At 40.9% G+C, this 13,873-nt stretch overlaps 1 protein-coding gene across 4 annotated transcripts in view; it reads right to left on the bottom strand.

The window, feature by feature from the left end:
* The window catches only part of UBR3 (ubiquitin protein ligase E3 component n-recognin 3), a 1,605,611-nt gene extending 1,592,248 nt beyond the window's left edge, over nucleotides 1–13,363 (bottom strand). For all 4 annotated transcript variants that reach the window (XM_069225311.1, XM_069225312.1, XM_069225313.1 and 1 more), the window contains exon 1: nucleotides 12,839–13,363. In XM_069225311.1, coding sequence (XP_069081412.1) covers nucleotides 12,839–13,272 — 434 coding nt within the window. In that variant the 5' untranslated portion in view covers nucleotides 13,273–13,363. The remainder of the gene's footprint in view (nucleotides 1–12,838) is intronic.
* Between the last annotated feature and the right edge of the window lie 510 nt (nucleotides 13,364–13,873).

Genomic DNA, 13,873 nt, shown 5'->3' with positions numbered 1-13,873 from the left:
TTTCATTAAAAAAAAAAAAAAAATTAAAAAGTGCGGGGGTATGGCCAAACACCCACCCCAAATAAATGGGGCCAAGGTTGTTCTGTCCACCGGTGGGCCGATGGGGCAATTACCCCAGATCCACTTCCCGGGGGCAGAAAGTCTACTAAATGCCAGGGAATTAAAAAAAAAAAAACTGGGGTTGTGGCTACCAACCAGTATGGACATGGTTATGCCCCCACTCCAACTGAAGGGGGGTAACAGTCTTTCAGCTCTCCCCCACACACGAAAACATCTTATCCTAAGGCAAGCAAGAGGACATTTGATTATTTTGGGGTTTGGTTTTACATTTGGGCCATGAGAGCTCGTCTAACTCTTAAAATCATCCCACTTGGAATGGTGAGGGCTGCACTTTTTGGACTTTGGGACGTTGCCATGTAGAAAATCCATAAGACCTTTCTGGGTGATTCTAGGGTGGTGTGCTACACATGCACCTTGCATCATTTTCTTACCCGCAATGCCCTGCAAACCTCCAACTATGCTGGAAATCACATATTTTAACACATTTTTGTGATGGAACCTTACGGAATCTGCAGGAATCCACAAAATTCCTACCACCCAGCACTGTCGCATCTATACCAATAAAAAGTCTGCTCCACTTGTCAGCCTAGTATATATATGTTTTTCCAAACTGCCCTTTTGGACCCGCTTTGGTTCCCCCTCAATTTCGACACATTTTTAGCGCTTCCCAATCAAAGGCACTTGGCCCACCTACACAAGTGAGGCATCATTTTTACAGGGAGACTGAGGGGAATGCTGGGTGGTAGGAACTTTGTGCCGGTGCGGTGATCCCACACAGAAATGTGGGAAAAATGAGATTTGAGTTAAATTTGAGGTTTGTTGAGGATTCTGGTTAAGAAAACATTGGGGGATTCACACAAGTCACACCTCCCTGGACTCCCTGGGGTGTCTAGTTTTCAGAAAGGTTTGGGTTTGGTAGGTTTCTCTATATGGCTGCTGAGCCCAGGACCAAAAACGCAGGATTTTTATCATCTAGAGACTTGGGGGAATGCTGGGTAAAAGGAAATGTGTGGCTTCTCTCAGATTCCAGAACTTGAGGGTTGCAAAGGATTCTGGGTAACAGAACCTAGAGAGAGCCCCACAAGTCACCTCATCTTGAATTCCGCTAGGTGTCTAGTTTAAAAATGCACAGGTTTGGTAGGTTTCCAAAAGTGTCGGCTGAGCTAAAGATCAAAATCCACAGCTAGGCACTTTCCAAAAAACATATCAGTTTTCAATGTAAAAATGTGATGGCCCATGTTGCGTTTCCTGTTGCGGGCATTAAGCCTACCCATGCAAGTGAGGTACCATTTTTATCGGGAGACTTGGGGGAAACAGAGAACAGCATAACAAGTGTTATTGCCCCTTGTCTTTCTCTCCATAGTTTCCCTCCAAATGTAAGACAGGGTATAAAAAAGCCGTCTATTTGAGAAATGCCCTGTAATTCACATGCTTGTATGGGCACCCTGGAATTCAGAGATGTGCAAATAACCACTGCTTCTAAACACCTTATCTTGTGCTCATTTTGGAAATACATTGTGCTCCTTTTGGAAATACAAAGGTTTCCTTGATAACTATTTTTCACTCTTTATATTTCACCAAATGAATTGCTGTATACCAGGTATACAAGGAAAACCCATTGCAAGGTGCAGCTCCTTTATTGGCTCTGCGTACCTAGGGTTCTTGATAAACCTACAAGCCCAATATATCCTCGCAACCAGAAGAGTCCAGCAGACGTAACGGTATATTACTTTTGAAAATCTGACATCGCGTGAAAAGGTTACAAAGTAAAACGTGGAGAAAAATGGCTTTTTTTCCAACCACAATTTCATTTTTTTTTTATATATATTTTTTTATATATTTCCGCTGTTATTTTTTGTAGGAAAACCGTGTAGGATCTACACAAATGACCCCTTGCTGAATTTAGAATTTTGTCTACTTTTCAGAAGTGTTTAGCGTTCCAGGATGCAGCATTTATTTCACACCCATTTCTGTCACTAACAGGAAGGAGGCTAAAAGCACACAAAAAAATAGTAAAAATGGGGTATGTCCCAGTAAAATGCCAAGATTGTGTTGAAAAATGTGGTTTTCTGATTCAAGTCTGCCTTTTCCTGAAAGTTGGAAAGATGGTGATTTTAGCACCACAAATGCTTTGTTGGTGCAATTTCCAGGGGAAAAAAAACACAAGCCTTCTTCTGCAGCCCTTTTTTCCCCATTTTCTTAAACAAAATTTTTGCTGTATTTTGGCTAATTTCTTGGTCTCCTCCAGGGGAACCCACAAACCCTGGGTACCTCTAGAACCCCTCAGATGTTGGGAAACAAGGATGCAAATTTGACATAGGTAGCTTATGTGGACAAAAAGTTATGAGGGCCTAAGCGCAAACTGCTCCAAATAGCCCAAAAAAACAAAACAAAAAAAAAAGGCCTGTCAGTGAAGGGGTTAAGTCCACAGATATGTATACTAACGTATACTTGAGGTCGTATGCCTACGTTGGACCTAAAAACATGGCCGCAATACTTAGGAGAGCCAGACACAATCGTAGGTAAGATCCAGAAACAGGGCAAAATCCAATGAACGAAAAATAACAAATAGGAGGCTTTGCAGTCGAGGAAGATAAGCCAGCAAATTCACAGGCTGAGCAAAAGCGTTTGACCAGAGTATGAGAGCCAAATACGAGCAAATATATTTAATGAATTGTCATGTAAATATAATTTGAAATTACTCGAATCCCTGCATTGACACATATTTAAGTCAGTAATTTTGTAACAAAAAATTACAAAGATTCCAGAACAAACTCTCTCTAACGTCTAGAACATGCTCGATCGAAAAAAACAAATGTGCGATATGTACGTTAAAATTGCCAGCATTGTCATATATAGAGCAACATTATGATCTTTCAAATGATAGAAGGATATTTTTTTCGGTATAGTTCACACTCTCAATAAAACTAGTGGGTGGTTTTTAACTCGCACTCTGGGAAAATTAGGCATACAAAAGCACAGCAATTTTCTTAAGGTCATGCAATATGTGCGAGTGAGGATTTTAGCCAGGATTTACAGTCACAAAGTGTGCACCTCTCACAATGGACAATACCCCTTCCTTTCTCCAACCTTACACAAAAGAGCAATTCGTTGATCTTAGATGTCTGCTGAGATCTCTATATTAGTGTACAGTGTCCAAAAACTTTGACTTGCAAAACATACATATCACATGCTAAATCAATCTGACAGTATATTAAGAAAATTATTTCCAGATGCAAGCTAGGCAAACCATCTATGATACAGTCCATCATAAGGCAAGACATCAGAACAGATTGAATATTAGACTGTATGAATTAATCCACCAAACCACACTAATTTCAAATGCATCTGAGCAGCTTTCTAAAATATAAACTTAATTATACGCAAGACAGATCACTCAAGTTATGCTTTAATAAAAGATGTGTTGTCCTCTCACTGAAAGAGAACTATTTCAGCAGAACAAAACAATAAAATAAAAAAAATAAAAACACGAGGGCAGAATTTCCATGGTTCTTGCCGTCAGGTTGCAAGCTTTCCAATGGTACAGATGTGAAAATTAATCTATGGATCTACCTACATTTGATGTGCAACTTCTGTGAGAAAGTAAAGGAAAAACACTCCACTAAGACTGTATTTATACCCATGTGCAATATACTTGTTAGCCAGCTATTCTTTAACCTGACCTCACATTTTTCCTTAAAAATGTTTAAACAGCCGAGAACATGGGCACGAGCCAAGATGCTGGGATCAACTCTGAAATTGTTCGACATTCCTAAAAGAAAAGAACTGACTGATACATTTGGTGCAAGTTATGCTGAAGCCTTTGTTGGTTCATGTACCTATAATTTTAAAAGAAAAGGTACAGCATGGGAAAAGAGGTGCAGTTTCCACGTAATGTGCGATAATGAACATGTTCCTACGGTTTTCAAAGAAAATGTACAACAGGGAAAAGAGGTACAGTTTCCTCGTATTGAGCGATAATTATCAAGTAACTACACCTTAGTTTAAGGATTGGCAGGAAAGATGTCAGTGGGTCTAGCACAAATGGAAGTTGTCTGACATGCTTCTTCACACGCATGCTGGCTGGAATAACAGTGATATGCATGTAATGCGGGGGCTGACGGACAGGAACTGGCATGCACAGAGGCAGAAGGAGAAACAGGTTGGCATGCAATGAATGGCAACGTACACAAATAAACTAATATAGAGGCTTAGTGTGGAAAACAGAACAAGATGCTATTCAGGGTAATGGATGATGGAACATGAAAGAAGCTAGCAAGCAGCGGACAGAGAAGTGCAGGAAAAGCAGTTAGCATGCACAGGAGTGGACGCACAGGACGGAGCTTATGCGCAAAACATGCTGGCAGGCAAGAATAGGGAAATTGGATTGACACGCAATGATGTTCACACATGTGATGCTAATTGTCAGCCGGAGAGGTATAAAGAAGTTGGCCTGGCAAGCTGGGTTTTTACGTCACTTGGTACAGAGGTGTAGTATTTCTATCTCCCGACCCCGAGGACATACTGTTTGGGGTCAAGGACACGTTTCCATATTTATTTTGTCCACTGGATAACTAAGCCCAAAACACCGCAGCACAAACACTTTGGCTGCCTGTTTACAATACCACCGTATGATCCGTGAAAGAGGAATACCTGCCAATAAGGCAAAATGTGCATCCATATGCATACATTGTTCTAACTTGAATATATGAATCATTAATACAAAAGCCTTCATTATTAAGGTGAGCACTCCAAACAAATGCAGTGAGCTCATCTTGCCAACGTAACCGTGGTCCAAGTGCAAAAACATGCATGCATGTTCAAAAATGTAACAATTTTAAGATATACTTATAAAGTTCCTAGATTACTTAAAAAACATATGTACAGAAGCATGAAAATAAGATTGAGGATGATTTTGAAAATACAATTTACATAAAATTTCAACTTGAAAAAATGTTTCGCTAAACTACTGTACAACTTTAAAAAACAACATTTCTCTGGGTCATCATTTAGTACATGTCTAATGCATAGCATTAAAAAAGCCACTTAAGTGCATCTGGTGGTTTATGTCCTTGCATTAGTGCATATTTAAAACTTTCAAGAACGCACAACAGTTTATATATATATGGAGAACTAGCAAACTTTTTTGATATCCATTTTCACATGAGCAAATATGCACCTGTATATCTGTTCATGCGAAAATCTGCTGAGCAAATGCAAATGTACTTTCCTTACCCCCTTTTTCTCTATGGAGAAACAGTTTTACTCCCCTTCCATTGTAGAAGGAGGTTAGAGAGAAGTTAGTTAATACCCTTTAACATGTAAGTTTGCAGGTGTGCATACACTCACAGGGCATTCCAACTCTGAAACTACCACTTCCTCTTCCCCTATATGCCCCAGATGAAGAGTTGGCACAGAACTAATGTGGTAGTAAATCTACACCCTTAAAAACAAGTACCACTGCTAACAACCTATCAGTACTGCGCAATTACGCTTTTAGCACAATGGAATGGGGACTAAACCTACAGGCTTGGTTTTGCCTGGCACAATTATAGACCATATTCCCTTTTCTTTCACTATTATCGCTTACATTTACCACCTGCTCTGGACAGGTTATAAACATGGGGGCGACAGTGGGATAGAAGGATGGTCAGGCGGGCAGGAGACACTGTAGTCGGACAAGGGGAAGCATTATATCCTCTCCGTTTGCCATAGCTGACGGTTTGGTGAGCCAGGTTAAAAGGTTCACTTTGTAATGCAGCCGGTTCCAAAAATGATTTTACTAGCTGGATTTTCTGTCAGGTTATATCCAGGTCTGGCAACACAGGCTCACTCATGATTGAGTAGAACAGAATTCCCTATAGGAATTATGCTCCTCTCAACTCATGACCGGGATCTAAATAGATTTACAGAAAGGTGGTAAACTTAGAACCTTGCTGGAATCCAAACCCTAATATAACATAAGCACTGGCATAATTAGAGACGCTGTTACCAAAACGTTTAAATAATGGGAATACTTCTATAATTTGTCTCCTCTCTTCATAGCACCAAAAGGAAAAGTGTTATTTTTTTTTTTTACAGGATGGATAGAATTCAGAACCGTCCTATCACTTGTACAAGTATATATATTTTCTAAAGTTGCACACCCCTGCGGTGGGAAGCCAGTGGTGGTGAAGTGCAGGGAGGACTAGAGAAAAGATGATACAGGCGCACGGAAAGCACAAGAAGGAAGCCTGGCGCACAGGCATGCCAGGCAGCAGAAGAAGGGCTGGTGGGTAGTATGATTAAGTGTTGGCAAGCTGAGAGTGTAGGCATACAAGTGTATAGTGTGCTGGCACTCACCAGCAGGGAAGTGACAAGCCGCGACTGAAAAGTGAAAGGAGGGGAGTGTTGGCAGGTAGGATGGGCAAGGAGGAGGCTTGGTCAGCAACAGACCTGCCAATTTCACCAAAAACCTCACAGTGAGGAGGGGGCAGGGCCTTTGAGGGGGCATGACCTTGTGCCAAGAAGCACCTAAAAGTCACTTTGCCGCCACCCCAGCCCCAAACCCCTTCCTCCTAATAAAATAAATGAAAGCTTGCGCGGAGGCTGCTGCCGATGCCCTGGGCAGTTATAAATCTCCGAAAACGAGCTGAAAACCACTGTGTACAGAGGGTTCATGTTATGTTGATATGTTATATAGTATATATGTGATATAGTTTATTAGCGCTAGTGTTGTATTAGCGCGTGGTTAGGTATTTAGAATTGTTTTCGTTCGTGTGTAGTTGCGTGTGGGGATTCGAATTCGAGGTGGTTGGAGATCGGGAGGGGAGAAGGCAGAGAGAGACCTGCGAGAGACACACGCTTTTACCATGATCGCTTGTTAAGCCTTATTGTTTTTACAACTTGTAATAAAGAAGATTTTAACTTGAAGTCTCCGACTTAACAATTCTGGCGACGAGCTTAATTGTGGAACCTACGGTGGAAACGGAGTGCGAAGTGCCGGAAAGAGTTATTACTTTCGGTTTGGAAAACAAGGAGAAATCTTACACGACGATGGAATTTAGAAATATAAAACTGTAAGGCTTGACAAGACTAGTGATTTATTGAGGATCGTTTTGCAGGAAATAAACAGAAAGTATTGAAGGAACTTGCCGTTACAGAGATGGGCGATATTCAAGCTGTGCTCTCCGTTCCATTCCTCGAGAGTCTGATTTAGAGAAGTGATTGGACGTATTCACGTACATTAGAGGAGTGGACCTTGGCAAAACTTGTTTTTTTGGAAAGGCATATCAGCTGGGAATCGGAACGTTATTTTGTGTGTTATTCACACGGAATAGGACAGAGGAATAGCGTGAGTGACATTTGAGGCGTAAAAGAATCAGCGTGCGTGTCATTGGAAATGTACAGAGGAACAGTACAGTAATTTACAGGCAATTCACAGATGAATTCTGGATAAAAGGACATATCCATTTGAAATGTGTATTTTCACTGATTGAATTCTTTTGCAACAGTTTTTGGAAACTAAGTGGAAGGAAGTTCATTATCTGGACAATTACATATGGTACAGCACAATTTTCTTAGAATAATTAATTTAAACATATATTTTGCATTACAAAATTTTTAATGGCCACACAACAATTTTCGCTTCAGCCCCCACAAGCATTCTGGCCAGCAGGGGGAAGTCCATGTATGAAATGGACAGAATGGAAATCGTACTTTATAAATTTCTTGGAGACTATTGATGAGGAAGGAAAAATGAGTCCGGAGAGGAAAAAAAAGATTTTCTTGCATTCTGTGGGACCAGAAGGACTAAAAGTATTTGAGTCTATGACGAAAACTAACAGCAACGAGGACACAAATGTATTTGAAAATGTTTTGAAAGAATTTGATAATTATTTCGCACCTAAAGTGTGTATAGGGATTTTAAGATATACATTTTTTCAAAGAAAACAAGAGCATGGTGAGACTGTGGATGAGTATGTAGCTGCGCTTAGAGTTTTGGCAAATGATTGTAAATTCGATCATTTGCAAAACCAGTTAATTAGAGACCAAGTAGTAATGCATATCCGTGACCCTGCGATTCAAGAAAGATTGTGGATAAATGGAGATACTGAGCTGGATGATATTTTAGCGATTGTTAGAAAAGCTGAGTTATCTAGTCGAAGTGCGAAAGCAGTTAAAACAGAGCATTGTGATATTAATGAAGATACAGTAAACAAAGTAAAGTATAAAGGAATGGGCAGAACAAAGAATGAAAGTGGAAAGAATCAACAAGCAAATAAGTATAATGGTCAAAGGTGTTACCGTTGTGATAGCACTTCACATTTAGCTTCACACAAATATTGTCCTGCATTGAAGCAGAAGTGTGCGGCGTGTGGAGTTATAGGGCATTTTGCTAGGGTGTGTAAAAAGAAAAAGAAGAATGATAATGTGAAGTACGTAGATGGACTGAGTGACAATTCAAGTGAGGATGAGAGTAGGGTAAATAAAATTAAGCAGGACAGCAAGAGTATAAGTAAAGATCAAATGTTTGTATTTAATGTTCAGGAAGAGTCTGTCAGTAACAAGAAGAAACCAGTATGTTTAATGCACATAGGAGGGGTTGAGATTCAGGTTTATGTTGATTCAGGTTCGCCTTTTACCATCATTAATGAGGGAGTGTGGAAATCGAAGTTTATAGGAAAAATAGGTAGCAATTTACAAAAAGCAGATGTTAGTCCAGAAGGATTTTCTGGAGAGAAAATAGAGTTATTGGGTTTCAGAGAACTTACATTTGTTTTTAAAAACAGAAAATCTGTGGGAAAGTTATATGTAGCAAAGAAGGGACCTTCAGTTTTAGGTTGGAAAGATCAGGGTGATTTGCATATCACTCTTGATCCGAATAGTCCTGAACCAGTTATGGTTGTGGACGAGGGAGAATGCATTGCAAATGAAATGTTTAAGAATTTTCCTAAAGTTTTTAGTGGAAAAATTGGTGTTTTGGATGATTTTGAACATAGTATTGTTCTTAAAACTAATGCTAGTCCAAAGATACATAAGGTAAGGAACATTCCCATTTTAGTTAGGAGTGAAGTGGAGAGAGAATTGGATAAATTGGTAGAAGCCGAGATCATCGAACCAATTGAGTCTTCAGAATGGATTTCTCCTATAGTAGTTGCTAAACGTGCGAATGGAAAGATTCGGTTATGCATAGATTTGCGCCATCTGAACAAAAATATTGTAGTAGATAAATTTCCTCTGCCAAAAATTTCAGAGATGTTAACGTTAATCAAAGGAGCAAGATGGTTTTCCACTATAGATTTATCTGCTGCATATCACCAAATCAAATTAAGCGAAACCAGTAAGAAATATACTGCTTTTATTACTCCTGTGGGATGTTTTCAATATAAAAGATTACTGTTCGGTTTAGCTTCAGCAGCTGCTATATTCCAGAGGTTAATGCATCAGTTATTTGGGAGACATACTAATGTGAGATGTTTTCAAGATGATATTTTACTATTTGGCAAGGATAGGAAGGAACATGACGCAGTTTTGAGGGAGGTTTTAAGTATTTTGGAAAAAAAAGGTTTAACTGTGGAACATTCGAAGTGTAAGTTTGGGGTACAATCTGTAACTTATCTAGGACATGTGTTATGTGGGGACGGTGTAACCATGAAACCTAAGCTGGTGGATGCCATTATGGATTCACCACATCCTACGTGCAAAGAGGATATTAAGTCATTTTTAGGAATGGTTGAGTTCTATGCAAAATTTGTGAAGGGATTTTCTAGCATGGTATACAATATCAGACAATTGCTGAAAAACCATGTAAAATTTGGTTGGTCTAGAGATTGTGAAATGGAGTTTAATAATGTAAAGAGAGCAATTGCACAGGCCCCTATTTTGAGTAGCTTTGATCCTGAACGTACGAATGTAGTAACTGTAGATGCCAGCAATAAAGGTTTAGGTGGTGTGTTAACACAAATCGATACTTCTGGAAAGGAAGTTATAATTGCTTTTGCATCTCGTGCGTTATCACCGAATGAAGAAAAGTTTTCGGTGATAGAGAAGGAGACACTTGCATGTATTTGGGCACTGGAGCATTATAGACAGTTTGTGTGGGGAAAGGAATGTATATTACGTACAGATCATAAGCCATTAGTGAAATTGTTGACCACTGAAGGAATGTGTAAAGCAACAGCGAGGATTGCTAGAATGTCTATGCGTTTGCAAGATTTTATTTATGTAATTGAATATGTTCCTGGGAAAAGTAATGTGCTGGCAGATTACTTGTCTAGAATGCCTACTGAGATTGTAGAATGTGATATTGGTGAAGGAGAAGAGTTACAAGTGGCATTAATTCATGATGACGATGGCATAAGTATAAAGGAGGAAGTGTGGAAGGAGGAATATTCTAAGGATAAGGATTTACAATCAGTGTCGGAATGTGTAATGAAAGGTTGGCCCAACAAGTCTAAAATGTCCAATATACTTAAACAGTTTTGGGAGGTGAGATGTGAACTTTCATTGGTTCATGGAACTATTTTTAGAGGTGATAGAGCTATACCACCTAAGACACTTAGAAATACAATTTTAAAATTATGTCATGAAACTCACTGTGGCATAGTTAAAACAAAACAGAGGGTGAAGAGATGGTATTGGTGGCCTGGAATTGATGTTCAAGCTGAAAGGGTGGTAAGGGAATGTGTCATTTGTGCCAATTCAGATAAGACTTTAAATACTTTAAAACCAAATATGTGTGAACCTATTATTCCGAGTAAGCCGTGGCACACTATTGCTATAGACATCATGGGTCCCATTGGGAATCCTGGAAGGTATATTATTGCCATGATTGATATTTTTTCAAGGTGGCCAGTTGTGAAAATTGTGGACAAGGTGGACTCTTTGGAGGTTTTAACATTTATGGACAATACCTTTGTGGAGGAGGGTTTACCTGTACAGATTATTAGTGACAATGGAGTGCAATTTACGTCCACTTTGACAAAAGAATATTTTGAAAGGATAGGAATTAAGCATAGAACTACATCTTTATACAATCCTAGTGGCAATGGAATGATCGAAAGGTTTAATAGGGTTATGAAGAATGCTATTCAGATTGCGTGTAGGAATGGGGACGATTGGTCGGTACAAATTTAGAAAACGTTGTGGTCTTATAGGACATGTTATCATGAAGCCTTGGGTTTATCTCCTTTTGAATTAATGAGAGGAAGGGTACCAAGGACTAAGTGCAACCCAGAGTGGTTGTTGGAAGTCGATGAATGTAGGGTGCCTTTTGGAAGTGTGAGAGATCAAATTATGAGGAAACATATGGCTTATAAACAGACTTTTGACAAGAGTAGAGGTTCAAAAAGAGAGGTGGAAATTTGTGAAGGGAATTGGGTTAAGGTGAAGAAACCGTGGAGAGTAAGGAAGGGTGAGAGTCAATATTCAGAACCTATTCAAGTAAGCAAAGTTTTGCGTAATGCAGTCCTTCTGAGTGATGGCAAGGTATGGAACCTTAAAAGGATTGCTGTGTTTAAGGGTCAGCCAACGAATAGAATGAATGTAAGTGATTCTCTAGATGAGATTGGGGTAGATAAAAATAATAAAATGAATGTCAATTTGGGAAAAGAGATGTGTTTGAGTGACAATGTTGAGAAAGATATGTATAGAAGGAATTCGGAGCAAGTTTTGGAAGAAGGAGCTCCGGAAGGTGATTCGGATTGTATTACTAGTGACGTGGAGGAGTGTGCTAAATCTATGGAAATAGGCAGTACTTCCAATGATAGTAACAATGAAGAAACAACAAGTAATGGTAAAAGGATTGTTTCCAAACCGAAATGGTTAAATGATTATATTGTGTAATAATATAATTATGTTCTTTTTACTGTGTGTACTTTTGTTTTTTTTGTTTAAAGGAAGGAGATGTGTTATGTTGATATGTTATATAGTATATATGTGATATAGTTTATTAGCGCTAGTGTTGTATTAGCGCGTGGTTAGGTATTTAGAATTGTTTTCGTTCGTGTGTAGTTGCGTGTGGGGATTCGAATTCGAGGTGGTTGGAGATCGGGAGGGGAGAAGGCAGAGAGAGACCTGCGAGAGACACACGCTTTTACCATGATCGCTTGTTAAGCCTTATTGTTTTTACAACTTGTAATAAAGAAGATTTTAACTTGAAGTCTCCGACTTAACAGTTCATCAGCTCGTTTTCTCTGCCACCGTGTGATATTGGCTCCTCGCCGGGTGAGGTGAGCCAATACTGTGTCACATGGTGGCACCGTGTGAGTTGACAGATCTACTGTAAGATTGGGGGAGGGGGTGTTAGCTTCAGATTTCCAGACAATCATGCTGACATCTAATGTTAAAATACATTATACGACAAGCAGAGCTCATGAGAGGGGCTTAAGAGGCAGTGGAAAGGGGAGGTATGCGGACTGGTAGGAGTACTTAGTGAGAAAAGCATAGTCTTTTGTAAAATTATCAACTTTTTTTAGGGCTTTCAAAACGGCGGTAAGTGTGTGTTTTGAGTGAGTGGGCGTGCAAAGATTCAGGGTGAAATCCACCAGATACCACATCATACCCGACTGAAAGTACTTGTACACAAATATTAATCAGAAAAGACAATTATAGGAGGGGGTGTAACACCCGCCGTACGTAAGCAGTCCCTGACAAACAGGGCAGGCTGTCACTTATGGGTATAGGACTGGCACATCGAGGGAGTAGGTGCTAGCACAAGTGTTTGTGGTGGATATGTTAGCCGGCAAATGAGCAGACTGTAGACTACGGTGCACAATACTAGACTGTAGACACTCACCCACTCTCCCGCATGACGTTGCTGTCCCCACAGTCACAGGCGCCTCCTGCCTGGCTGCGGAACATGTTGAAGTCGTGGCCGGCATGCTCGCCCTGGTGGAAGCACTCCGCGCACAGGGACATGCAGGGAGAAATACCGCACGTTCTGCACCGGTACGCCACAAAGTTGGCAGTCCAGACCAGGCCGCAGAGTGCCGCACTGTCGTAAGCTCTCACGCTCTGGCAGAACACCTCGAAACTGTCTCCGCCAGCCAGGAGGCAGCGACACCACTCCAACACCTCCTCCTGTCCCGAAGGCGGTGGTCGCCCGGCGCCCAGCAATGAGTCCAGCAGCTCCCGAAGCCTTCGCGCAGCGCTGCCCGAATCAGCCCGTGTGAGCTCTGCTTTGAGCTGGGCGGCCGTGGCCCTCTTATCCCCCAGGAGCAGAGCCGCCATAGCAGCGGCGGCTCTCGGGGGGTCCTGTCCGACCCTTCACTTTCTGTTATTGCTCCTCTGCTACCAGCTGCCTCTCGCGTCTTCTCGCGATATAGGCACCTGTCACTGGTTGAGGAGGCGGGCATTAGAGAAGGCGTAGCTGGAGGCGGGCATTAGAGAAGACGTAGGCAAATGTCAAAGTGACGTCCATGTTAGGATCAGGCAAAACAAGTGTCTGAAACGGAGCCATATAGGGTAGCGTAGCCCAGGGACGTATTGCCTGACTCTGGTTTGAACGCCACTCAGTAGGCGACCCCGCCCACGCGCAGTGCTCCGAAGTGAAATGTTAAAGATGGAACGGTCTTAATGTAAGAGATATTTACCCCGGTGCTGGTTTTAAAAAGTTACGACTTGAAGGCAGCAAAAACTGAATGTTCATATTTTCTGTAGAAGAGCGGTAGACTAGATTTTGCTTTGATTTCATAATCTCCGCCTACAGTAGCGTGTTATATTTGCAGGGGCGTAGGAGACAATACATTTCTGGGGGGGACAGGGACATCCTTGGGGACTTTCAATCAACCGTATACAAATCGCTCGTTGTTTACGAACCGCAGGCTCGATA

This window comes from Pleurodeles waltl, chromosome 3_1, assembly GCF_031143425.1.
Source record: "Pleurodeles waltl isolate 20211129_DDA chromosome 3_1, aPleWal1.hap1.20221129, whole genome shotgun sequence".
Lineage (NCBI taxonomy): Eukaryota > Metazoa > Chordata > Amphibia > Caudata > Salamandridae > Pleurodeles > Pleurodeles waltl.
The sequence above is the reverse complement of the archived record's forward strand: the minus strand, read 5'-3'. Positions and strand labels throughout refer to the sequence as shown.